The sequence below is a fragment of the Mustela lutreola genome, chromosome 1, assembly GCF_030435805.1.
Source record: "Mustela lutreola isolate mMusLut2 chromosome 1, mMusLut2.pri, whole genome shotgun sequence".
Lineage (NCBI taxonomy): Eukaryota > Metazoa > Chordata > Mammalia > Carnivora > Mustelidae > Mustela > Mustela lutreola.
The window spans coordinates 272,173,660-272,199,516 of record NC_081290.1 but is presented as its reverse complement, the minus strand read 5'-3'; the positions used below and the strand labels follow the sequence as shown (position 1 = coordinate 272,199,516).

At 55.4% G+C, this 25,857-nt stretch overlaps 2 protein-coding genes across 3 annotated transcripts; one reads left to right on the top strand and one right to left on the bottom strand.

Annotated features, from left to right (window-relative positions):
* Nucleotides 1-2,160: 2,160 nt before the first annotated feature.
* On the bottom strand, nucleotides 2,161-6,545 carry ZNF408 (zinc finger protein 408). Its single transcript, XM_059141138.1, has 5 exons — nucleotides 6,419-6,545; nucleotides 5,837-6,108; nucleotides 5,053-5,114; nucleotides 4,570-4,829; nucleotides 2,161-3,737 (listed from the first exon to the last, which is right to left on the bottom strand). The coding sequence occupies exons 1-5, from the start codon at nucleotides 6,465-6,467 to the stop codon at nucleotides 2,212-2,214; spliced, it is 2,169 nt and encodes a 722-aa protein (XP_058997121.1). The 5' UTR covers nucleotides 6,468-6,545; the 3' UTR covers nucleotides 2,161-2,211.
* A 298-nt stretch (nucleotides 6,546-6,843) lies between these two features.
* ARHGAP1 (Rho GTPase activating protein 1) lies at nucleotides 6,844-25,088 on the top strand. Of its 2 annotated transcripts, XM_059141223.1 has the most exons (14): nucleotides 6,844-6,989; nucleotides 10,447-10,628; nucleotides 11,062-11,157; nucleotides 12,521-12,550; nucleotides 17,019-17,106; nucleotides 20,556-20,687; nucleotides 21,049-21,135; nucleotides 21,329-21,427; nucleotides 21,777-21,884; nucleotides 21,969-22,045; nucleotides 22,271-22,348; nucleotides 22,761-22,889; nucleotides 23,056-23,159; nucleotides 23,285-25,088. In XM_059141223.1, exons 2-14 carry the CDS (start codon nucleotides 10,496-10,498, stop codon nucleotides 23,471-23,473), a joined length of 1,350 nt encoding a protein of 449 aa, XP_058997206.1. In that variant the 5' UTR covers nucleotides 6,844-6,989; nucleotides 10,447-10,495; the 3' UTR covers nucleotides 23,474-25,088. The 2 variants fall into 2 exon arrangements, with proteins under 2 accessions (XP_058997206.1, XP_058997207.1); XM_059141224.1 differs by lacking the exon at nucleotides 12,521-12,550.
* The last annotated feature ends 769 nt before the right edge of the window (nucleotides 25,089-25,857 follow it).

Here is a 25,857-nt window from a genome sequence, read left to right as displayed (position 1 = left end):
TGTCCCGGCTCTGCAACTTACTGGTCTCAGGCCTTGGCAATGACTCCTCTCGAGGCGCCTGTGTCCTCCTCTGACATGGGGAGCTCGCACAGTGCCCTCCGATGCCCACTCATGTCTTAACCAAGCTTTGGCGGAAAAGAGGCTCCCAAACCAAGTGCCTTTGGATTGGTTGGCTTTGACCTGACCCTGCTCTACATCATGTAGGGACAGCCTTAGTGAAGATAAAAGTTCTCCATCTGTGTGGGGGATGGAGCAAGGGGGCACGCGCATCCCAGGTTTGGGCCTAAGGAGGGTTGTGGGGTGTGGACAGGCCTCTCCAGCAACCCAAAGCACACCCAACTTGCCTTTGCAGCTCGTCACCGAGTGAGGAAGATGTCCTTCACTGCACAGCTGGGGATCACGTGATGAGAATGTCCCAAGGACACCTAGAAACACCAGGCGGACATAGACACTGGCCCACCGGAAGCAGGAGCTAGAAAAGAATAGGACCCACCAGCCTCACATGGGCTCCAAGAAACAGGGCTGGCTTTCGGGCTTTGGATGGTATGACCTTCCTCTCCATAGAGCGCCATAATCTCCAGTTGTCCCCCCTCCCTGTGGACAATTTCAGAATGCTCTGTCAACAGCTTATTGGATGGGGTGGGTGTGGGGTTAAGGTCAGGGGCAAAGCAGGAGACACGGGGCTGCCCGTGACATTGTGATCGAGCGCTGGGAAGCCAGAGGACAGACCCGCCATACATCAGTCACTCTGCCACTTGCTGGCTGTGCCATCTCAGCCAGCTACCTACCCTCTCTGACCCGCAGTTTCCTCCTCTGTGACAAGGGGTCACAACTATTCTGCAGGACAGAAGAAGTAACAAGAAGCTAAGTCCTTCCTCGCTTGCCACCTACTCCTCAAAGCAATCCAGTCCGGCTTCCAACTGCCCTGTGAGTTCACAAACTTCAACCCTCTTAACAGGAGTGGACGTTCTTTTTTCCCACTGCGTTTACCATCATCTGACATGTTTTGTTTATTGTCTCTGCATACCAGGATTAACTCTGAGAACAGAGGCTGTTTCCATGCTGTTTCCCTAACCAGCATGCAGACCGTGCTCACGTGCTGGATGATTTCACTTCTCTGCTTTTCTACTGCTACAGCCCCATTCCCCACCCACCCACTCGGCAGCCTCCTGGTGGATTCCCCCACGACCACACCTCGCCAGCCAGTCCATCCCTCGGTGGTCTCTTCAAACACAAATCTAGGCAGGTCATCAAGCTCCTCAGTATTCTGAGAATAAAGCCCCAACTCCCGAAGCAAGACAGGGGAGATGCGGTCCTACCCCCTCCCCTTGCTCTCTGCCCCACCCCCGGGACTCTGACCACAGGGTTCCCGCACATGCGGTAAGCATCCCATGTAACAGGTCCACGCAGCACTAGCTAGTGATCCTCTGCAAACTCTTGTCCAGTGCTTCCCGCCCTAGATCATGACCTCTGTAAAGGACGTCTCCCGGTCTGGCGCATAGCTATGTCCCAGCACCCAGGGTGGTCCAGGCCTGCGCCGCCGCTGACGCAAAACCCGTGTTCATTCCTTCCCTCAAAAGGGCTGCCTTTGGCCAAGTCTTCCAAAGGCTCCAGATCTGTCCCTAGCTGCCTCCAGGGGTCTGCTGTCTATCGGCACAGAAAGAAAACCAACTTCACAGCCCTCAGATGGTGAGAAAGGCTGCACAAACCACCCAGAGCCCAAGTTAGAACTGTGAGCCGTGAGCTGAGCTCAGCATCTGGTCTTTTTTTTCCCCCAGTTGCTTTTCAGTCCTTTTAACCCTCAAGTCATTCCATTTGGCTTGAGATGGAAGTGCCTGTCCCTCAGGGGGCTCAGGGGAGTGATGATCCCAGTGTTAAGCACCCCAACAGGGCAGCAGTCCTGCCAGCTACCCGACTACCTGATGGGGGAGGGGGGTCACTTCTGCCGCATTTAAAGAACAAGCACCTTGAGGAGCTCCTGGGGAAAGCAGCAAAGTTCTACTGAGGTCAATAAGAAGTTCTTAAACCTGGGAACAGGTTTACCTTACAGTCGGGAAACAATGTAGTGGTCCATAAACAGGAAGGGAAATCCTTCTCCTCCTCAGAGTAGACTAAATTCTATCCGGCAACCCAAAGAGAAAGACGCAGACGCCCAGCAGCTAGAAAACACTAGCTTTATACAGAACTCCCCTGGGGGAGTTGGGGGGAGGGTCAGGTGCCCGTCTCTACCTCCACCACTTCTGCCCAGGCACTGAAGGCCATGTCCTTATGGATGAGCACCAGGCTGGAGGCGGGGCCTGGCTCCTCAGGTACCACAAAGCACTTGTCCTGGCTCTCAGAAATGGTGACCTCAAAGACATCCCGGGCTGCGGAAACGTCCTGTTCCCCACCTGTGTCTAGCTCCGGCTCAGTCTGCAACAGTACCACAGTGGGCTCAGTAGCAGTGGGAGGCACACAGGGTGGGCTGGCGGGCACCCCGGGCTGGTGACTGAGCTGGTGCCGCTTGAGGCTCTGCGGGAGGGTGTAGCCCATGCCACAGGTGGGACAGCGGTAGGGCTTGTCGGCCAGGTGGGATTTGAGGTGGCGCCTCAGCTTGGTAGCCAGCGTGTAAGCCCGGCCACACTGGGGGCACGAGAAGGGCCTCTCTCCCGAGTGCAGACGCTCATGAGCGCGCAGCGTGTGTGGGTCTCGAAGGGCCTTCCCGCACACGGGGCACAAGTAGGCCTCCCCAGTGTGCGAGATCAGATGGCGCCGCAGCTCAGGCAGCTGGGGAAAGGCATCCGCACAGTGCGGGCAGCGGTAAGGACGCTCGCCCGTGTGCAGTCGCAGATGCCCACGCAGGTTGCCCCGCTGACGGAACGCCCGGCCACAGTGCGGGCACAGGAAGGGCTTCTCCCCTGTGTGGAGCCGCATGTGGTTCCGCAGGGAGCCCTGGTTGGCCAAGGGCCGCCCACACACAGGGCACGGGCACGGGGCAGGGGCAGCTGGCACCTGATGGGTCTTGCGATGTAACCGCAGGGAGGGCCGGCGTGCAAAGGCCTTGCCGCACTGGTCACAAGCAAAGGGCCTGGCACCTGAATGTACCACCTGGTGCTCTTTGAGGTCTCGCCGGGTGCCATAGGCCTTGTCGCATTGTGGGCAAGGAAAGGGCCGCACCCCGCGGTGGCCCAACATGTGGGCTTTGAAGCTCTCCTCGGAGCTGTAGCTCTTGCCACACTCAGTGCAAAGGAAGGGCTTGTGGCCCGTGTGCACAAATGCGTGCTTCTTCAGGTGGCACAGCTGCAGGAAGGCCTTGCCACACTCCCCACAGCGGTACCGCCGCCTCTGCTTTGGGGAGCTTCCTGCTGGGCCAGGAGGGCTCCGCAAGCGTGCAGGGAAGCCAGGGGGCTGCTGTTCTCCAGCCTGCTGGGCCCCAGGCTCTGAGGTCTTTTCTCTGGGCGGGCACTGACCACAGGGGCCACGTAACTTCCTGACCAGGTAAGCATGCAGCTGGTTGCCCCTGGCAGAAGACGAGCGACTGGCCTCACTGCTCTCTGGGCCCTGCTGGGGAGCAGAGCTGCTTGGAGGCTCAGGGGGCTCCTGTGTCTGGGGTGGGTCCTCCTCCTCCCTGCCACCATCCAGAGGGGGCAGACCAAGTGCTTGGCTCTCCTTGGAAAGTTGATCCTGGGTTTGGGGCTTAAGTCCAGGGCTTACTATACTCTCTCCCTCAACGCTGGGGGGTGACTGGTGACCAGGATCTGCAAAACAAGAGTGGGGTACTAGGGTTAGGAGAAACTGTAGCAGGTGGTAGCAGTGGTGTTACCAGGAAATCTTAAGAATATGTGTCTCCTCCTACTCAGCCCCTAACTTCAGCAGGGGCAAGGACACCAATCTCTTCCTTGGAACATGAACCACAGGCTGTGCTTATCTTCATGTCCTGTCTCAGGTGCCTCCTGGGGAAGCACTCTTGGGAACCATGGTGCTCCAAGCCTCCAGAGTCCTAGAGAAGGCTACCCCATTCTCCCTCTATTCTCCCTCTAAAGACACACACTTACGATGAATTAGTCACCATCTCTTCAGCTCAGCTCATCTGAAAATAAACAGACCTCCACCCCCATCCCAAGTAGAAGAAATTGGAAACCTTATACACAGCTTGCTGTCTTCATCAACATGACCTTACTATTCCAGAAAACTTACTCAGGAAGATAAAAGTTGCAAATACTGATACTGTTCATTCTAAGGAAAAGACCCATACTCTGCAACAGAAAGCATCAAAAGACAGGTTATACCCCCAAAACTCTTTGAGCCTCTTGCCTGAAAATTCTAGCCTCGGGTCCATGGATCCTCAACAATTATGTCATGATCCTTTATTCAACCCCGTTCAAGCCCCGCCCCCACTCCACACTGAAAGACCCACCTTATACCAGGCTTCAAAATGTCAATAAATACTCAGGCTTGACCCTTCCCCTCAGAAAACCTACTAACACTTTAATGTTCTCCTTTATCTCCGTGAACCAAAGCTTTGCTTTTGTCTTGTCAACAGGGTGTTCTGGTGATAATCTGAGAAATGAGCATCTATTTGCCACATACCTGTCCAAGGTTCTGCTGCATCTTGCCCTGGAGAGTCCACCTCCTGCTGAACACCAGAGTCCACTTCCCTCACCACAGCCATGGCTGCCTCTTCCTCTAGGCTGGGCTCGGCGGGACTCAGGCCCTCGGAGGGAGGCTGGGGCCACAGCAGCAACTCAGAGCCCGGCAGTACGACCCGGTACACCTGCAGATGGAGCTTCTCGCTGACCCACACCGGGGCCACGTTCCCCTCACTCTCCAGCCTGCCCCGCTGCACCAAACTGCAAAGCAGAGGAACAGCTAGCTCAGGAGACCCTCATCAGGTGGCCCTCCCTAAAGCCCCAGCTGCTGGCAGGCCGAGTCCTAAAGACCCCAGGCCCTTGGAACACTCACTGCAAAAAACTCACTTGGTGGGGAATTACCGTGGGCTTCTGGTTCTGTCTCATGCCATGACAGAAAGCCTCAAAAAGGACCATCTTCACTACATACTCTCCTGTAACTTACCTGGTCCAGCCTGAACTCTGCTCACAAGCACACACGTCTCCCCATGGGCCTAGTGACACGTCCTGAAATAAACCAATAAGAGTCCTTCTCCCATGTGTTTGGGGGGACCAGGGTTGGGGGTGGGGGAAGGATATATCCTTTCCTGAGACAGATCTAATATGGATCTGGAAGGTTAATGGTCTCTGGTTCTGCCTTTACAGGACTGTGTTGTCTGATGTTCCATCAAGTAAAGACCAAAAGACTGTCCCCCTCACCTCCCTCCCACTGTGTGGAGAATTACTAAATTGAACACAATACTGCCTTCCAGTGAGGACCAACCAAAAAAAGGAGTAAGAGGTACATCATCTTTTCTTTTTAAGACCTGTTCTGCAACGAAATCCTTGACCTGCACTATCTCAACTATTGCTCCAAATAAAGAAAATTTTCAAATAAAGAAAAAAACCGGCCATCCCTTTATCTTACAAATGAGTTAAATGAGACCCGTCATTTCACTAGCTAGGTGACAAAGCTGGGATTTGGTTCCACGGCTTTTTCATTCTAAACACCTCTGCTCTTGGCTTTCGTCGCTCCTCACACCATAAATGTGGCTTTCCAGCAACTTTCTGCACCTGCTTCCTTAACTACCACAAGTGAGGGGAAGAGACAGCCCTGGAGCGAAGGGCCAAAACTACGGCCTATCTCTTGAAGTACCCGGGTTCTTCTAACGAACTGAAGAAGGCCCAGAGCTGACTGAACCGTTTCCAAAATTTCAGTCAGGGAGAAGACAAGTCCTAGCCTTCAATACCTCCTCCTGCCGTGGTTTCACTTCTTCACCCTTCAGCTCCGAGACAGACTCCTCTTCCAGCGGCCCCCAGTGCAGTCCCGGCTGCAGGGGGGCGCCGACACACCAGACCCCTAAGCGCAGCTCCTCGGCGAGTGAAGGGCCAAGGGCCAAGCCCCGGGGCAGGCTCTTTAGAGCGAGGACAGCCCGGGTCGGCCCGGGCGGGAAGTCTTTGAGGCCCCGAGCACAGCCTTGTCCAGAAGGGATCCATCTCGAGTCCGGGCGCGGGTCGGAAGCTGCAGGGAGATGGGGAGGCGGTGAGGGGACGGCCCAAGAGGTCGTGAGGGTGGGGACAGGTGCGAGGGGAAACCGCAGATCCGGTTAGGCCTCGGCAGTCTGAGGGATCTGTAAGGGCTCTACGTGGGCCAATCGGAGGTGTGAGGGGGTTCGAGGACTCGAAAGTCCCCAGAGACTTCTGAGGGCACGGGGAAGGATCCCGGGCTAGGGAAGAAAAGTGCCTGTGGTAGATAGGGAGCTGGCCAGGAAGGGAACGTAAAGTCTATCTAAGGCCAGGGCCGAGGGTCGGAGACACCGCAGGTCACTAACCCAACTGCAGTTTCTCGCCCTCAGAGAGCAGCTCCTCCGACTCCTCCATCCCTCCAGAAAAGCCTCTTTCCGCCGGAAGTGAACGTCTTCTTCTCCGCTCCTCCCGGAAACAGTCATAGGCTTCTAAATTTCCCGTAGGGAAAGAATGCTAAGAGACTCATGGGTGCACAGATCCGGGAGTTGGGGAATACCGGCGAGGCAAAACTCCGTCCGGGAACATTAAGAACCATAGGATTCCAGAGGACCATCAGGGATTCCAGCATCAGAAGAGCGGAACTAATTGTTCCAACCACCTTTTTGGGAGGGACGGGTCGGACACTTATGCTGTCCCCCCTTCGAACCCCTCCACCCCCCACCCCCGTCCCGGCCCTTAGGCCGGCACGTGCAGGAAGTGGGAGGGGATCCTGGAAAGCCATATTTGGACCGGGCAGCGAACCGGAAGTGGGTCGGAGGTGTGGCGGAAGTGGTTGGGGAGTGAGGCGCCCGGGAGGGGGCGGTTCCCGTTCTACAGCGGAGCCGGATGTTTGCCGAGCTTTGACAGGCGTGGCAGAGGGAGCAGTACCCGACCACGGTGAGCTGCAGGGCGTGGGGTCTTCCTGGGTGGTGGTGGTAGAAAAGGAAGGGACTAGACAGGTCGCCGGAAGGGACAGGGTCCGGAGGGGGAAGATCCGAGCAGATCCGAGGGTGGGAGCAGGAATGGGATGGGGCCTAGAATCCTGGCTTTCCCACTGCAGGGATTCAGCCCCATTCCCGGGTCTGCAGTAACGGGACTGAGTTTCCTTCGCTGCTTTCCTCCTGCACTTCCCAGAGCAGAGTCCAGGTCAGATCGTAGTCATCTAGCAAGCCGATGGGAAGGGGAAGTCTCTTTGATCCGATCTGGCGAAACTCTAAGAACAAGAAATTTGGGGGAAGTATTCCAGCCTGCCACTAACTAGGCCACGGATTCATCTCTATTTCTTAATCTCTGCAGTGGGTTAATTACACCCAGTAGGGGTTTTATAAACCCTGAAGCTCTGGACAAACGCACTTGTAGTTGCTATTGTGTCGTGGGATTTGCATTTTCGCAATTCTGGGGCCCCAACCAGGAGGGTGATTCCAGTGCCAAAGAGTTGTTATCTGAGCTCTTCGTGAAGATAAAGGGAGAGGCTTTATCTTTTTATGGGCCCTTTCTGAACCTTCAGAATCACATGAGTGACACTCATTTAGAGAAGTTTTGAGGAATTGACCTGCATCAAGAGACCACCTTATACAGACATAGATTAAAATTTTGACTCTGCTGTATGACCTACCTAAACAATTTGCTTGTTTTTTCTGGTCCTCACTTTCCTCTAAGAGTAAAATGGACTTAGGAGTAAACCTCATTGGTGCTGTTGTGAAGTTAAAAGATAATTTGTCTACTTTATGGTGCTGCATAGGCCCTCAACAAATACTGGTTCTCTTCTCCATTTAGGAGATGGTTTCATTCATTCAGTCATTCAACAAATGACAGCTTCTATGTGCTAAATAGGTCAGGGAGTCTTAAATGGATTCTCAGAGGGTCTGTGACCCCCTTAAAATTGCATAAAAGATTTCACGTGTGTGCTGGGTTTTCTTAGGGAAAAAACCCACAGATTTCATCAGAATTTCGGAGAAGTCCAGAGGTTAAAAACTCTGCCTAGAAGGATTCTTAAAGGTTTTTGTACAAGTAGGTGTTTTACCTATACAGAAGGGAAATATTAATCTCAGAGCAGGGAATATTTTGCACAGAGCAGAACAGGGCTTGTAGGTGTCTGGAGCCTTAGGCGGCCAGGATACTTCATTTCCACCACTTTAAATTCGAATTTCCCCGAGCCAGCTTCCCTCACCTTCCCACTGAGGGAGCCAAACTTCAGGACCCCCAGAGGGAAGCAGCTGTGGGTTGGAGGCCAGTCTGGCTGGGAGATGGAAACAACTGTGATTAGTTTTGCTGGAAAAGGAGGTTATGGAATGGGGTTGGGCGTCAGTTCTGAAGAACAAAGTAGTGGTGGAGTTCCTGGAAAAGAGGTGGAGTTCAAGTCCAACTCCCCTTTAGAGGGTGTCCCTCTCCTCTCACACATACTTAAGCTTGCAGCTGTTCCTTCTAATCCTGTTGTTCGCTTTAGTGCAAGTATTTTAGAATACTGGAGAGTTCTGTTTCTGGGAGGAGCCTATGCTTCTATAGATAGAGAAATTTAAGTCTAGTTAGGAAAAAGACTTACCCAGTATCTTTGCAACTCATTGGCTCATGCAGGACTATAATCCAGTTCTCCACAGACCTCATCCCCTGCCTTTTTCATTGCACCTCAGACCCACGGTGTGCGGAAAGACTTCTTGGGGTAGCTGTGGGCAGGGCGAATGGGCAGTTAGTGCCTGGACAGTGACAGAAGAGAAGGCACAGAGAGAAGGTTCAGGCCTAACGGGAGTTATTGTGAGCTGAATTCAGTCCCAGTTACCCAGTGGAGTCCCCTTTTGGGGGACTACTCACAGCCATCTGGCTGAACGAGGGAAGGAGTGATGAATCAGGAGTGGATTCCTCGGCTTAGGGTTGCCTGCATTGGAGGCTTGAAGGGAGTGGGTGAGGTGGGGCGTGGGGCACAGCAGCACTCACTGGGAGAAGTGCGTGCCCAAATAAAAGAGGGTCATCTTTCTCTGCACTCATGAAAGGGACTTATGTTTTGGTGGTATGCAGCAGGAGGGAATAAGGGTAAGAGGCTGAAGGAAAGGAAGAGAAAGTTTTTTCGGTTTTTGGTTTTTGTATGGCCTTTTGGCTCTTTGGCTGCTTGGCTTTGGCTCAGGAGCTTGGAATGGCTTTTGCCACTGAATCAGCGCGGTTGCCCTGGTAACAGGGTGGTTGTTGCTAGGCACAGGGAGCCAGTTTACCATCCAGAGTCCTCAGCTGTGAGGTGGCGTGTGCCGGAGGTTGTCATGTTGCCTCAGAACCCAGAGGTGTTCAGGCTCTGGATCCCAGCTGGCACTTCTCCCTTCCCGTGCCTGGTCTTGTTTTCACTCTTTATCTGTCCTGCCGATTCTCTGACCATATATGTCATTTTTGGACTCCAGGAATGTAGTGGGCTTACAGCAGCCTCTTCTCTGGGGCTGCACTGAGTGGACTGAATCCAATCCAAGAAGAAGCTGCTCCCCTGGGGCTTCACGCAGCCACATCCTTACTACCAGCCCCAGACCTGGGCAAACCCAGCTTTGGCAGCCGGCTCCTCTCCCTCTCAGTCGGCTCTAGATGCGGGTCTGGTTTTCACCTCCTGTGACTCAGCGCTCTGGAGGCTGTGGGCTTCCCCCTTCCCCATCTGTGCTTCCCCAATCCTTGGGGCAGTGTCTTGACCTTTCCCATCTTGAAACTGGTGTCAGGAGCTCCCTACGTATAGGAGTGGGCTCGGGAACCCCCAGGATGCTGCAGATTGCCTGCTGTGACGGGCAGGCAGATTCCAGCCCCTGCTTCCTGTTTCTGTCCTGGTGCAGACGCAGCTGGGCACCTCGACCATGGCCTTTCTTCTGGGACTCTGGGGTCTCTGGCCACCTCCTCTTCTCTGGGCCAAAAGTGAGAGGTGCAGTAGCCAGCGCCACAATTAACCTTTTTCACGAAGGGGGTTTGGAACATCCCCGTACACCTTAGATGCTTGCAACATCTCACCTCTGTAACCGTTGGCACCTGGGACGCTTCTGTGCACGATGACCCCTGAGGAGAGGGGCATGGACTTTTCTACCCTCTGCAGCTGGGCCTGCATGACTGTACCAGATGGGTGGTGGGCAGCACAGGGCCTGGCACGGCTCGTCCCTAGCCAGCTGGAGGACCTGAGGGCAGGCTCCAAGCTGCGCCATCCAACTGCCCCAGCTGCCTTTTCTGGCAACATGCCTAAACTGTGGAGAATCCAGGGCAACATGGAGCCCTTGGCCAGGATGCGATGCGTTGAGGAACAGGAACAGGGAGGCTGGGGGAGGAATGAGGGAGAGCAGGAGGGCTTGCTGTAGCCTGTACAAGGGAGATGAGGGTGTCCTGACTTGCCCCCCCACCCCAGGTTTCTCTTCAGGTTCTGTGGAGTGAAGCTGTGGGGGACAGGCCTGGTCATGGACCCGCTTTCAGAGTTGCAGGATGACCTGACCTTGGATGACACTAGCCAGGCTCTGAACCAGCTGAAGCTCGCCTCCATTGATGAGAAGAACTGGCCCTCAGACGAAATGCCCGACTTTCCTAAGTCAGGTGGGCGCTTCTGGATCTCAGGCGGCCTTCCATGCCTTAGAAGGGGAGACTCCAGGCACCTGGGTGACTCAGTGGGTTAAGCTTCTGCCTTCAGCTCAGGTCATGGTCTCAGGGTCCTGGGATCGAGCCCCACATCGGGATCCCTGCTCAGCGGGGAGCCTGCTTTCCCCCTCTCTCTGCCTGCCTCTCTGCCTACTTGTGATTTCTCTCTCTGTCAAATAAAAAACTAAAATATTAAAAAAAAAAAAAAGAAGGGGAGACTCCCTTCCTATTGAAGGGGGACCCCAGGGGAGCAAGAGGAGGGCAAGCGGAGCAGCCCCAGGGTGGGGCTGGGAGCACAGGTCCCACGGAGGGGAAGATCAGAGAACACGAGTCTCAGGGAGAACACTGCCATCCCCTGCAGCTTATCCCCTGACTTTGCCGTGTTCCACAGATGACTCCAAAAGCAGCTCCCCGGAACCTGTCACTCACCTGAAGTGGGATGACCCTTACTACGACATCGCCCGGCACCAGATTGTGGAGGTGGCAGGTGAGTACACCCACAGTGGCACCTTTTACCTCCTGGTCTGCACTCCCAGCCTGAGGAAGCCCAGCCCTCGTGCCTCAGCGGGAGAGATGGGGCCGGGGTGGGGCCCGGGGACCCTTACTGTGGTCTCACCCCTGACCCTGGGGCTCCTGAGTACAATTTTTTAAAATCACAGACTTGATTGTGATGGCCGCTTGGTCTCTCCCCCAGCAGCCACATCCTGACCTCTGACCCCGTTGTCTCTGTTGGCTGATGGTATGTGGGAGGCAGTGTGGTGGCTTCGTGCCTTGAAGTCAGAGAGCGGTTTGTTTGTAGCTCTGCTGTCTGAGCTCATTTCTTCCTCACGGGGTCGCTGAGAGGATTACAGCAGCCAGTGTCTGTCAGGACCTATGCGGGAGTCAGAACATAATGGGCCCTGAATAAGTTGCTAGGAACCTCCCTTCCCTTTGCCCTGATGTCCACTTTTCCACCCTGTCAGTTACTGGGGATCAGGGAGGTACTGGTTCCTTTTGGTGAAAAACCTACCTCCAAGGAAGTCTGGAACAGCAGAGCCTCCTTCCAGAAGTAAGGGGCCCCATGACCCCCTGGAAGCATCAGGTTTCTGGCAGATGTGCTACTGTGGGTATGGAGCTCCCCTTGGGGCTTGGCCTCAGTGAGCTCCCACTTTCTTGTTCGTAACACAGAATGCAGAGGAGGGGAGGTAGCAAGGATGTTGGTGACTGATTTCTGCCCTTAGGGTCCTACTACTACTAGAAGAGGAAAGCAGAGTGGTAGGATTCTTTGTCTTTTCCCTAATGGTTGTCTGTCCTCACTGGTGAGGACAGGCAACGGTAAGCCACAGCATGGCCTTGCTCTGAGACATTGGGGCAGGCAGAGGAAGCCAGGCAGCAGATGGCCTGGAGCCCAGTGGCACGGGCTAAGGGGGCCCTGCAGGCATCTGGCCATAGGGAAGCCACCGGGAGCTCTAGCTCTTCTGAATGCCAGGCTCCAAGAGTGATGGGGCCATTGAAAGAGTCGCCCCTCATGTCAGCAGTGTTTCCGTGGCATTTGTGTTCCTGCTGCCTGCCCTGGCCTGAGTCGGAGGCCTCAGCTGTGGCTTCTTTCACTGCTGCAGAAGCAAGGTTGAGAGTTCTTTCCCAGCCTGGTCCTCACCTGGGGACAGGAGAGTCACCTGAATGTTTCAGAAGGTTTCTCTCACTTCCCTAAATGGACCTGCCTGGGGCATGGGGGTGGGTATCTGATGAGATATAACATAGTTTCTATCCTCCCGGATGGTGCGGCCAAGACACCAGGCAGAGCGGGGGGGACCCGCCCCCAGCCAGGCCCCGGGTGACCCCTTTGCTGCGGCATGTTTCTGTTTCCCCAGGATGTGATGAGCCTGAGGGGGCCCAGCCAGGTAGGTGTGTTTCTGGCTCTCTGTGCTTGGCCTCTGGGCTGTGGATCAAGAAGGGCTCTTGGTAGAGGCTGGGGGGGGGGGGCGGTGGTGTGGCCGCGTAATTATAGCCCCACTCCTGGGAGCTAGGAGCTGGTGGTACCTGGGAGCCGGAAATAGCAAAGGGTTTTTATAGGAGGTTTGACAGGGGGTGCCATGTGGAGACACCCCCAGAGCCCAAAGGGAAAGGGGCTCCTGGGGATGGAGAGGCCATGTCCTGTGGGGAGAGGCTGGCCTTAGCGCTGGCTCAGGGCCCCTATGGTGGGGGTGTCCCCATGGCTGTGTCTCTCTGACTGCTGAGAAGAGTTTGGATGTCATTTGGCGAGACTATGGTGATGTCCTTCTTGGGAGGCCAGTTTCCCAGCATTAGAAACTGGAGAAAGAGCCCATGTTGGATTGGAGGGCGGGTGTGGGGCGACGTCCCCAACTCGTGTGTAGCCTGCGTCCTCCATGCTGATGGTAGCTGTCCGGCTCCACCGTCAGATTTGACTCAGCCCGAGTGGGTTCTTTCCAGTGGTGTGCTGGCAAACGTTTAACAGTTCGCTCTCCGGAAGGGGGAAAAAAGAGGGCTATTATTTATTGGTAGCATTTGTAATTTCTACCATGCCAGATTCCGAGCACCAACCTGACGTCAGCTGGCTGCAGTATCCCAACCACTGAACAGTTTGACGAATGTGGGAGCCGGCCCCAGCTCCCCAGCTCCCACCTCCCACCCCCTGGGCCCGCGCTGCAGGTTGTGGGCAGCCGGTGGCTGGTCCAGCGGTTTTCAGCCTGCCTGCTGGAGGACGGTGCTGTTGCTGATTAACCCCCAGGCTGGCCCGGAGCGGTCCTGATTGGTATCCGGGGAATGCAGAGGCTCCCTGCTCAGGCAGCTTGCTCTTTTCCTGGTGCTTTCCACAAGTGCCGCGTCTTCTCATCCAGCCCTCGCCCCCAGTGCCCTGGAGACAGCTGAGCGCCCAACTCCTGTCCTCTTAGGCTGTTCTCTCCTGAGGTCAGGAGGGAAGTTCCTTTTCACACTTGCTTTGCGTAGCGACATATTTGCCCTGTGTACTGGCAGGTGCCAAACCACCCAAGAACTTGAGCAACGGGACTCCACTCCAGGGAGGGGAGGACGGCAGGCTAGGCCCTGGGGTCACCCGCGGCTTGTTCCTTGCTTGTCTGAGAGTCTTGCCGTCCAGCACCTTTCCGATCACCCTTTTTGCCCCCATCTGCATCCGACAGAATCCAGCAGGCACTTTTAAGCCCTGTGGTCAGCCTGGAGGACTCAGTGAGGAAAAACACACATTACTTCAGTCAGGGAACAGACAGTCCAGTGAAGGGGTTCTTAGAACTGGTCAGAGTCCTCTTTGAGAACATGAGTGATGTGGACCTCTTCTCTTAGGGCATGTGTGCCTCGTACTTTTCATTGATCATCATGACCTTGGTGGAGTCCCGGTTGAGAAAGGAAAGTTTCCCGTTTATGAGGTGTCAAGGCCAGCTGAGCAAGCCTCGGGCCCCTGGCCCCTCACCTCAATTGCTTGTTTAACCGGTTACCAGCTCTTTAAATTCCACAGCCCTGGGAGCTCGGACTTCCTGTCCTGGCTAAGCCCTTAAACCTGCCAGCCTGTGAGGGCTGCCTCTGTGTTGGGGGAAGGATGAAAAGAATCTTTTGGAATGCCCCTTGCTCCTCCCTGCATTTTCCCCCCCATTCTGGGTCTTTCCTCCACTGAGAGGGGAGTAGGAAGATGTCCCTCCCCTCACAGGCTCATGGCAGAAGGCCCAGGGGTTTCTGAAGTTCCAGATTATGCATGAGGCTGGCTTGACCAGACTGACCCTTTGTCCCTCCTTAACCAGTCTGCTCCTTCTCCAGTCAGGGCCTACGGGAAGAGCTCAGAACAGGCCTGAGAGCCACCCCCACTCGGCTGGAGGGAACCCAGCAGCTCAGGATCTAGGCGAGGGTGTGACAGAAAGCAGGTGGCATCTGGTTCTTCAAAACCGACTGTTTGCTGGATCCAGCTGCACCTTCTTGGGTGGCTTGCAGAGGCTTCTCTGCTCCTAAGTCTGGAGAACCTCTGTGACAGGCTTTGGGAAACTATCTAAAGCGGTCTTGTAACCTAGATATCATGGTGAGCAAACCCTGAAATAGAACCAGGCGTGCATTGTAATGCTGACCGCTGACTTTGTGTAGGCTTCCAGCACAGATGTTTCTCGAATACCTGCCACAGGCTGGCCTCGGGACCAGCACTAGAATTTCTGAGATGGGTGAGACATGATCCCTGCTCATAAGCCAGTGTAGGGGACAGGCACGTAAACAATTCTGCAGAAGAGTCAAAGTGTCACAACAGAGATGGGAGCCCTGAAAACGTTTCAGCTAAACTGGGGAAAGGAAGGAGGAGCGGACACAGGCTTCTGGGACGAGATCCTGCCTGGAATAAGTCTTAAGGGTTCCGAGGAGTTAGTCTGGAGAAGGGTTGCGGAATTGTCTTGAGAAGTTCTGTCTGGCAAGAGAAACAGCAGAGGCCCTAAAGCTGCCTGGTGTGGACTGGGTTGCAGGCACATCAGTGTTGGAAGTGTGCATGGTGTCGAGCCTGGAGAGTCCTGCAAGTCATTCCAAAGAACATCTACAGGGTGTACAGGGTGTACAGGGTGGTGGGGTGGGGGCAGATTGTTTATCTGGGGTGGAGTTCAGGAGGAAGGAGGATTCAAGGCAGGACAGTTGTGGGCAGGTAGGGCAGGTAAGTGTTCGTCATTCTCCAAAGCTAGAAGTTGGGGCAGCTTTCAGATGGAGGAGCAGAGCCTCTCCCTAGGCTTGGGATATTTTGGGTGGAGATGGACTGGTTGGAGGGGCTGATCTAGAGGTTGGACAGGGTAGTCAGACTGCTGGCAGTGAGGTGCTGAATCAGGCCAGTGCACCAAGCCATGCAGCCAGCGGGGCCTGGGGCCATGCTGCCCACATTCCAGAAGCCTCCTTCAGCCCCTCTGATGAGTCCTGCCTCAGCCCTGCAGAAAAGGGTCAGAGCCTTGGCAACTGCTTTGGAAAAGTACTGACTCCTGGGTTAAGTCCCTGACCAAGAAGAAGCATCATGATTTACTAAATATGGAGAAGGACACTCAGCAAGGCTTTGGTGGGAGGGGTGGTCCTTAATCCGCAGAGGTGGGTGGAGAACACAGTCCATGCATTTCATGTGTTGTATAAGTATTTTCATTTGCCTCTGAAGCAATGGCAGTTAGGCAGTTGTGGTTTGGTGTCCCTGGAGAGGCGTGAAGGTAAAGAGGCAGGGAGGGTTCTTGGGTCACGGAGTGGGGACCAAGCCTTGTCCTTATCGAGCTTTGTTTGGTGTCCCTGATCTGTGATGACCCTGGAAGAGCATCTCACCTTGGAGGGCAGTAGCTCCCCGGCTTCCCAACAAAGCCAGATGATCAGACCATCAAATAGTGACCAGTTTTAGATGGACACCCCTGAGCGATTACAGCCAAACAAGCATTTTTCCAAAGCATTACAAACGCCTCTGAACTCCATTTTCTATTGAATATCCTTAATGAGAAAGGATATGATTTTTAGAAATGTCCAGAAGTCAGAGCCAAGTGTGGTTATTATAATCCTAGAAATAAAATCAGGAAGTGCTGCTAGTGGTCAAAAATGAGACCGGTGTCATTACTCCCATGTTCTCCATGGCCCTGGACTTGCTGAGAAGGCAGCCTCAAGACGCTTTCCAAATGCATGCTGCTGAGAGGGGATGCTTCTGGAACAATCATGGGCTTTTAAGATGACTGTTTGGCAAGGTCACAATTGCTTGGGTGGGTGTGACTTTCAATTTTTTTTAGTTAACCATTTTAAAATGTGCAGTCGGTGCTATTTCGGACCTTCACAGTGGGGTGCAGCCACCTCTGTCTAGTCACACAGCTTCATCCCTACTCACACCAGGTCCCGTAACCAGAAACAACCAGTCCGTAACCCAGCAACTGGCAGCCACGGATGTGCTGTGAATTTGCCTATTCTAGATAACTCCCATAAATGGAGTCATACAATAGGTAGCCTTTGGGGTCTGGCTCCTTTCACTTAGCTCACTTAGCATCCTGTTCTCAGGGTCCATTCACAATGTAGGATGGATCAGTACTTCATCCTTTTTTGTGGCCAACCCACATCCCTTTTGCATGGATATACCACATTTCCTTGAGCCATTCACACGTTGATGGGCGTGTGGGTGTTTCCGCAGGGTGGGACTTTGAGTTAACGATATTTTTTTAGACCCCAGCTCAGTAGCCCTGAGAACAGCCTGTCCCTTTTTCTTCAGCGACACATGCCTGAATGCAGACCGCTGCCCAGGCTGTGGGTCGGCCGTTCTGGCCCCTCTACCACGTGGCTCGGGTCTCCGGGCCTGGCACCCTGAGCTCCTCGCCCCGCTTCTCTCCGTTGATCTTCGACTCACCGCTCAACTTTCTCTGCACCTAGGAGATGACAAGTATGGGCGGAAGATCATTGTGTTCAGTGCCTGCCGGATGCCCCCGAGCCACCAGCTGGACCACAGCAAACTCTTGGGGTGAGTACCCACAGGGATGGTGGTGGGACAGGTGACCAGACCCCCTCCCACCATTGCCTGATGCCCAATGGTACCTAGAGGTACCAAGCTGCCTCCCTCCACGCCTCTCCTCTCGCCCCAAGGGAGCTATTCTTTACATTTTGGGGAGAGCACGGGGCTAGGTGTCCGACCCGTTTCTAGTCCGGGAAACTGCAGCCTTGGCAGGTGTCTTCATCCCTCACTGAGGGCGTCAAAATGCAGTCCTCCTTCCTTGTAGGGTGGAGAGAGTGCCCACAAACACGCTTGGAAAAGTAAAATACTGTCCCCCGGTGCGGGCTGGTGGGGATGATGTGTCGCTTGTGCTGTGCTTACAGTTCATCGTTTACATGAATGATTTGGGGGTTTTTGTGCCAAATTTGGTGCCAGTGGCCTCTGTACCTGTCTGGGTCCTGTTGGTAAATACATGTACTAGCTCTGGCTGGTCTAGAAATTGAATGCCAGTCTGAAAGCTGATTGAAAGCAGGAGTTTGACAGACCTGTTCTTTCCTATTTTTTTTTTTTTTTTTAAGATTTTATCTATTTCACAGAGAGAGAGAAAGGGGAGGAGCAGAGGGAGAGGGATAAGCAGACTCTGTGCTGAGCGCGGGGCGTGCCATGGGACTCGATCTCACGACCCTGAGATCTCGATCTCATGACCCTGAGATCGTGACCTGAGCCGAAACCAAGAGTCAGAGTCTTAACCAACTGCACCGCCCAGGCGCACCTGCCAGACCCTGCTCTGATGAGCATTCATTACTGAGCCGCAGCGGGCTGCCGGCTCATGCCCGACCTCCATGGAGGCAGAGCCCTAGCCGACTCCTCCTGAGGCCCCTTTGTGTGTGTGCAGTTAGCGTGTTGCACGTCTTTCCTCGTCTCTTCAAAGCACTCCCCGAAACTGAAGGTGGCTGCGCTGCCCGTACCAGCTCTTCGGGATCCTGAATGGTTGTGTGTGAGTGTGGGTGGGTGTGTGGGTGTGGGAGGGGCGGGGAAGGGTCCGGGACAGTCTGTGTGTGTGGGGGTGTGGGTGTGTGTGGATGGTGGTGGTGTGTGTGTAGGGGTGAGGAGGGGTCAGGGACAGACTGTGTGTGGAACAGAGTAGGGGTGGGAGGGGAGGGGTCAGGGACAGGCCAGGGGTGCGGCTGCAGAAGGGGAAGGGCCTGAGTGCAGAGTCCACAGCTTGATGAGCCAGGCCTGAGGCTCTCCAGCCTTGTGGGAGTTTTCTGTCAGGCCTCCGGAGCCCTTCTCCTGTCGCCCCCCAGCCAGGCAGGCAGAGCCTTGTTGAGGCCCATCACATGGCCCAGCCAGGAACAGGCCAGGGAGCTCAGCCTGAGGGTGGCTGAGGCACACACCCTACCCTTCGGTTTAGCATACAGCGACTGAGTTGGCAGGTGACAGACTCCTGGCCAGATAATAGTTGGAGGAAGTCAGAGGAAAGAGATGGGAAAGTACCCAGGTTTCAGGAGAGCGCTTGCTGAGTCCGCTCCACTCTTCCTCTGACTTCTGGAAGCCCTCCGCCATCCGTCCTGTCTGTCCCCCCCATCCCTTCCTAGAGGGGGTCTTCCTGACCTCCCTCCCCAGCCTGCAGGGCAGCACTTTCCTCGCGGGTCAGTCTCATTATTGCAGCTGAGGCCTTTCCCAGCCGTCCAGCCACATCTGGGGGTTGGAAGAGAAAGTGCCCGAAGCTTGGATTCAGAAGACCAGTTAAGCTTCACTCTGCCTCTTACCAGCTGTGTGTTTGGGGGCAGTTCTCTTCTGAATCCTATAAAAATAAGATTTGTGTCCACCTCACGGGGCTGTCGTGGGCATTTGGTAAGATAAGATGCATGAAATGCCGTCGTATACATTTGTAAAGTATTATTCAAGGATTTAAAAAAATGTAAGTAGCTTTAAAGAAAAAATACAGACAATGATAAGTAAAATCTCCCGTGAACCTACCACCCGGAGAGAAAACTGCAGTTAATATTTTCGTGTATTCACCTATTTTTTTTCTATAATGTAAATAGATCTTTTTGTAGTCATCTCTATTCCCCATAATGTTACCTTCTGAGCACTAAACACACTTCCAAGACATCTTTTAAAAACATGTTATCGGCGTACCACTTGACGAATTTTCAGAAACTGAATACACCCGTCCACACCCACAGACTTCCCTTTGTTCTTCTAGCCGGTTCCTCAGAGGGTAGGCACTCTCTTGACACCTGACTTCACAGATTGCTTCTGTCTGCAGAAATATCCCGCGAGGTGTCCTATTTCTAGATGGCCTGTAATTTATTTAACCAATTCCCTGTTCCTGAACAGTTAGCTTGCTGCTCAAAAAATGTTTTTCCATTGTAAAACAGGCTGCTGTGAACAGCCTTCTACCAAAACAGTTCTGCTCCTTTCTTTTTTTTTTTTTTTTAAGATTTTATTTATTTATCAGAGAGGGGGGGGGAGAGAGCGAGCACAGGCAGACAGAATGGCAGGCAGAGGCAGAGGGAGAAGCAGGCTCCCCGCCAAGCAAGGAGCCTGATGTGGGACTCAATCCCAGGACGCTGGGATCATGACCTGAGCCGAAGGCAGCTGCTTAACCAACTGAGCCACCCAGGCGTCCCAGTTCTGCTCCTTTCTGATTGTTCTTTAGGATGACTTCCTGGACATATTTTTACCAGGTCGAAGAGCATGGACTTTTTTTTAGCTTCTGATAAACATTACTTTATTGCCCTCCAAAAGGTCATAACATCCAGCAAAGGATGACTGTATTGTCACTGCAGTTTTTGCTGTCTTGTAGTTGCAGAATGCTGTCTTTTTATGTCATAGCCCTTTGTAAGCTTGGAGTTTTCAGTGTGTCCAGGGCTCGGTTACCGTGGAGCAGTAATAATCCAGCTTTAACACTGCGCATGCCTGCCTGTGTGGTCAGGTCAGCAGGATGAACTTATAGTTCAGCTCCAGGCTCCAGTGCAAGCTGGGTGACTCTGATTTAGCATTTAACCTCCCTGAGCCTCACTGGCCTCACGTTTAAGGAGGGGATAATCAGCCCCAGCTGTTATGAGGGAGGCACGAGATGATGTATGTGGAGTGCTTGGCAGACACTAAAAGATAAAATATTGATGCATGGTGACTGTCATCATCATGATCGCCTCGGGACGGTCCCATAGGGAGTGTTACTCCCATTTTTCTGCAGGGTATGCGAGAGGGCCCCAGTTCCAGTCCTGGTCTCCTGGTTTCTGGCCGGGGCTGCTGTTCTCATTCTTCTTCCTCCGCCCAGCCCAGCCGCCACCCGGAACCTCCTCCGCACAGTGAAGCGGGTGATTCCGCAGCCAGAACAGGCAGTGCAGGAGAGGGGCTCGTGGGGAGGTGGAGGATGGACACAGGGGATGCTTGCGGTGCCAGGGTGTGCCTCCAGGGGCCCCCCCGAATCGAGGCTAGGCCTGAGTGGGGCTTGGCTCTTGTAGGTACCTGAAGCACACGCTGGACCAGTACGTGGAGAGTGACTATACGCTGCTCTACCTGCACCACGGCCTGACCAGCGACAACAAGCCCTCGCTCAGCTGGCTCCGGGACGCCTACCGCGAGTTTGACCGCAAGTGGGTTGGGGCCCGGGGGCAAATGGCTGTGGACCGCTGCCCTCTGCCTGCTCAGGATCTTATTCCATGTTGGGGGGGGGCGGAGGAAGCAGGTCCCCCCTCCCCCCACCCCACCCCTCACCCCGCCCTGGGTAAAAGCAAAGAACCTGAATTTGGAACCTCCTAGGCTTAAATCCCAGTCTCTGTACTTCCTTGGTGTGACCTCTCTTGAGTCTCTGTTTCCTGGTCTGTAAAATGGGACAACCACGGCATCTACCTCTCAGGCCTTCCCTGAGTACGCAGATCAGAAAGTGCACCCAAAGAACCTGGCTCTGAGCCTCCCCACCACACCCGCTGCTGAGTTCCTGGTGTCTCTCTGCAGGTACAAGAAGAACATTAAGGCCCTGTACATCGTGCACCCCACCATGTTCATCAAGACCCTGCTCATCCTCTTTAAGCCCATCATTAGGTGAGGAGGCTGATCGGGAGGACAGCGGCCTCCCCGTGCTTCCCTTGGAGCTCTGAACCAGACCCCCGAGGCAGCCAATCCTTCTGGCTTCATGGGGCCCAGCTGTGTCTGATTTCGGGGGCGGGGGGCTACTGAGGGGGAGGTGGAAGCCTGCCGAAATGGTGCCTCCCCATGCCCTTTATTCTGCCTGCAGCTTCAAGTTCGGGCAGAAGATCTTCTATGTCAATTACCTGAGCGAGCTGAGCGAGCACGTGAAGCTGGAGCAACTGGGAATCCCTCGCCAAGTGCTCAAGTGAGGCGGGGGCGGGGGCTCAAGTGTGTGCCAAGCTCGCAGGGGCCGGGGGACATGCCAGCCAAGGGGGAGGTAGCTTCGAGCAGCCCCGGATGAGCAGAGGAGGTGAAGGTAGTGACAAAGAGCCCGCGCAGGGGTCGGAGAGTGCAGGTTCAGATCCCCCTTCTGTCCCTTAAAGAGCTCTGTGACTGCAGCCCCTCAGCCCTGCCTGGCTCGGTCGGTCGTGTGTTGTGCAGGGCTGCCAGGCGGCCTGGGTGAAGTGACCCTCGGCTGCGCCTGACGAACGAGGGTTGCCAACGTGACCACAAAGTCAGGTTGGCGGCCTGACCCTCCCATCTGCCTCCCCAAGGTATGACGACTTCCTCAAATCCACACAGAAGAGCCCTGCCACCGCCCCCAAGCCCATGCCACCACGGCCTCCTCTGCCCAACCAGCAGTTCGGGGTCTCGCTGCAGCAGTGAGTAGGGGAGAGGCGGGCAGGCCTGGCCAGTGGGGGCTGCAGAGGGCAGCAGACCCCGCTCACTGCCCCTGTTCCCAACAGCCTCCAGGAGAAGAACCCAGAGCAGGAGCCCATTCCGCTTGTGCTCCGGGAGACGGTTGCCCACCTGCAGGCCCACGGTGAGTGCCAAGGCCACTCACTGGCCACAGGGCCTCTAGGACCTGCCCCTTCCCCTTCAGCCCTGACCTCTGACCCTTCCTCAGCTTGGCCTCCCAGTCCCCTCGGGAAGCTGCAGGTGCACCGGCGCCTGCACCGACCCTGCCTGGAGCTCTGAGACTGAGCGGGTCCAGGCATCTACACCCTGCCCCAGAGCCTAGACTCACCGGGGCCCTGCTATTTCCCAGCTCTCACCACTGAGGGGATTTTCCGGAGGTCGGCCAACACCCAGGTGGTGCGGGAAGTACAGCAGAAGTACAACATGGGTGAGTGGTCGGGGGCTGTGCCCAGGGTCGCAGGGCCAGTACGGATCCTGGGGGTCTGGTGAGCTGGGGACCTCTCTGTGACTGTGAGGGGGCCTCTTTGCTTTCTGCTCCCCTGTGAGCAAGGGCCCCATGTTCTGTTCCTGCTCGACATTCTGTGGCGTTTGGCCCGACTGCAGGGGTCCCGCTCCTGCCTGGCTGTCCCAGGCCTGCTGCCTCATCTGTCAGGCTTCCAGGTCCTGGGTTTCAGGAGTCACTGTAGTGCATGCTAGTGGTCCCGGATCTACCAGGTCCCCTCGTCACAGAGCGAGAGGGAAGGTCTATGGGAGGAGGCTCCACAGTGGGGTGGGGGGTGCTGCACAGTGGGCTCTGCTTAGCCTCCAGGCTAGGCCCACTGCCCCCCACCCCGCCCTAGGGCTGCCAGTGGACTTCGACCAGTACAATGATCTGCACCTGCCCGCCGTCATCCTCAAGACCTTCCTCCGGGAACTTCCTGAGCCCCTGCTCACCTTTGACCTGTACCCCCACGTTGTGGGCTTCCTCAGTGAGTGCCCCCGCCCTTCCTTCCCCCGCTCTGTGCTGTTTCTGCTGGGTTGGGGTCAGGCCTGGACAGCAGGCAGGTTTGGTTTGTCCGCCAAGAAAAGGCTGGGGGGATCTCGGCTCTGGCTCGTGTCCCCAGTTGCTGTGACCCGGGCCCTGGTTCCTTTCAGACATTGATGAGAGCCAGAGAGTGGAGGCGACACTGCAGGCACTCCAGGCGCTGCCTGAGGAGAACTACCAGGTGCTTCGTTTCCTCGTTGCCTTCCTGGTGCAGGTGAGACCAGGGCCTCTGAGGTCTGCCCGGAGGAGGGCGGGAGAAGAAACCATCAGCCCACCGCTCCTGGTCATGGGAAGCAGGGTCCGTGGCTTCCTGCTGGAGCACCCCAATTCCCTCCACAGATTTCTGCCCACTGTGACCAGAACAAGATGACCAACACTAACCTGGCTGTTGTCTTCGGCCCTAACCTGCTGTGGGCCAAGGATGCTGCCATCACCCTCAAAGCCATTAATCCCATCAACACGTTCACCAAGTTCCTTCTGGATCACCATGGGGAGTTGTTCCCCAGCCCTGACTCCCGAGGCCTCTGAGCTCTGCCCTGCTGCCCCTTCTCGGAGAGCCCCAACGGGGACTCTTCCTCCTGGCTTCAGCCTTATGGGAGCGTGGGGTTCCTGCCCAGGAAGGGGCCGTGAGGCCCTGGGAGCTGGAAGCTGGGGCCAGCCAACCGGGCAGCTCTTCCTCCCACTCTGTCCAGCCTGCCTCACCAGCCCCAGAGGCCGCGCTGTAACTACGGGACATTATTCTTTGCCTTATACTTCTCACTGCCTCCTTGGATCCCTGGCTCCTAGCCAGGCTCTGCAGCGCTGGCCTTGGCTCTTCCGGCGGGAAGACGACTGACCCCAGCAACTGCTTCCCCACTTTCTCCTGCCTCTCTTCTCCTGGCTACTGCGGAGGCCTAAATCACTGCCAGCTGGGCTGGTAGCTGGGCCTGGTCCTCCCCTTCTGGCCGCGGGGGAATAAGCAGCTGAGCTGGGCTGGCTTGGGCCCGCCCTACCGAGGCACCTCCCTGCCTGGGTGAAGGCCTGTGTGCGACCACCTGCTCCTGTCCTCCCCTCTAGAGGTTCAGCCTTGGGTGTTGACACGGCTAAGGACTGGCAAGGCCGCAGTCTGCTTCCTGCTTCTGCCTGCTTCTCTTGCACACATCCTGGGTCAGCCCTGCTCAAGTGATACTGCCCCCAGGATGTCCTAGCCCCCTGGTTCTGCCAGGACTGGCAGCTTGGATGATAGGGTTGAGCCCAGCATCCATTTGAAACAGTCACTCCATTCCTGCCCAAAAGCCCCCGGTGTCTGGTTGGGCCAGTGACAGTCTCAGCTCCCCATGCCTTGCCTCCCACCTCTTCCCACTTCCACAGATCCTCAGCCTAATGTGGACAGGTCTGTGGTGGGGTCACAGGTCACACTGGTCCCTGCTCTGGCTGGAAGCGACTCAGTGCCTCAGGACCTGTGGCTTCTTCCTCCAGCTAGTGACTCCTTGAGAGGCTGAACAGAGACCTTGCTAATTAAGTTAACCCCTGCTGGGGAAGTTCTAGCAACATCCCCCAGGGTCTCCGGGCCCCAGGGCCCTGTCATCTTCCAGAAAACCTGGACCTGGATGATTGGTACTTCTCATTCCCACTGTGTTCCTTAGAATTACACACCTTCCTGGTGAACGCTGGGGACCCCACTTCCTGCAGCCTTGTCCCCTGGTAGCAGAGGGAAGTACCTGCACAGTGGCCCTGCCCCCCTAGCCTTGGTCAGAGCCTGTACTGTGGGGGCCCTCATGGACCAGCCCAGCCCCATCTGCACTGTGGGCATGGCCTGGGTCCTGACCTCACTGGGTTCTCCCCCCCAGGATGGTAGTACGTCAGGACTCCCCTGGGCCTGGAGTAGCTGCTGGTTCTGTGTGGCTCCCTATGTCTCTGGCCTGAGTCAGGCTTCTGCTTTCTGTCCTCCTCTGTCTATCAGGTGTTCTGCACAGCCCCATTTACTGGGGAGCCTCGTAGATCTCTCTGGTCTTTCTCGTGTCCCCTGTCCCACTGGTCTTACCCGGGGGAGGGGGAGAGTACTGTGAATCAAGTGTTCACATTCACACTTAGTAACTTCTAGGCACCAATCATGTATTTCACCTTTGCACTTTTTGTATTTCAATAAAAAAGTATGATGGAACACTGCCCGCCTGAAGTTAGGGAGCATGCCCGGAGGCTCAGAACGGTGGGAGGTGTGTGGTTGTGGAAGCCGAGCAGGTGGGGCCTCCAGAAGTCCCCTCTGCGGTCCACCGGACCCCATCCGTCCTTGTCTTGTTCCCTTGGGAGTGGGTATGAAGCCGCTTTCTGACGTGCCCAGGCCTGCACGTGTGAACGGTGACCCCCACATTGCTTGTGTGCAACATCCCAATGGGCTGGCAAGGGCAGTGTCCCATGACCAAGGCCTCTTCTGGTCCTGAACAGAGGGGACTGTGGTGCCAGGAGTGTGGGCTTGAGTCCCGGTGCCATCACCCTCCATCATATCCTCAGGCCACCTGAAGACTGTCTCTTCCTTTCTGAGGCTCCAAAATGATGCAAACAGGACATTACAGAGCGAGTGCCCAGTGGTGACCAGAATGACCGCTGTTTCACAAGGGAATGAGGAGATGGTCCCAACCTCGTGTAGGGGCTATGATTGGAAGCCACACTGCGATTGGAAGTGTGACTGTTCGCTTCTCCCCGCCCTCCCCCCAGCCTGAGCACCTTGGCTATCTATCTTCACCTGCCACCCAGTCCCACCGAGGCTAGGGAGGGAACCAGTTTTCCTTTTCCCTCTTGAGTAGGTTTTGCTGTGCTTTAATGTTTAAGATGGTAAAATTTACGTGTGTATTATACCACAATTTAAAGATGATGGTTTGTCACTGGGAGGGCAGGCTAGAATTTCTCTTGGCATAGCGGTCAAGGTCAAGTTG

Coding starts and splice junctions, on each gene's coding strand:
- ZNF408 (XM_059141138.1), bottom strand. CDS start 6,467: ATGGAGGAGTCGGAGGAGCTGCTCTCTGAGGGCGAGAAACTGCAGTTG. Junction 5,115..5,836: donor TGAAACCACGGCAGGAGGAG/GTATTGAAGGCT, acceptor GGTTTATTTCAG/GACGTGTCACTAGGCCCATG. Junction 3,738..4,569: donor TGCAGCAGAACCTTGGACAG/GTATGTGGCAAA, acceptor CTTGTTTTGCAG/ATCCTGGTCACCAGTCACCC.
- ARHGAP1 (XM_059141223.1), top strand. CDS start 10,496: ATGGACCCGCTTTCAGAGTTGCAGGATGACCTGACCTTGGATGACACT. Junction 20,688..21,048: donor TACCGCGAGTTTGACCGCAA/GTGGGTTGGGGC, acceptor GTCTCTCTGCAG/GTACAAGAAGAACATTAAGG. Junction 21,885..21,968: donor TTCGGGGTCTCGCTGCAGCA/GTGAGTAGGGGA, acceptor TGTTCCCAACAG/CCTCCAGGAGAAGAACCCAG.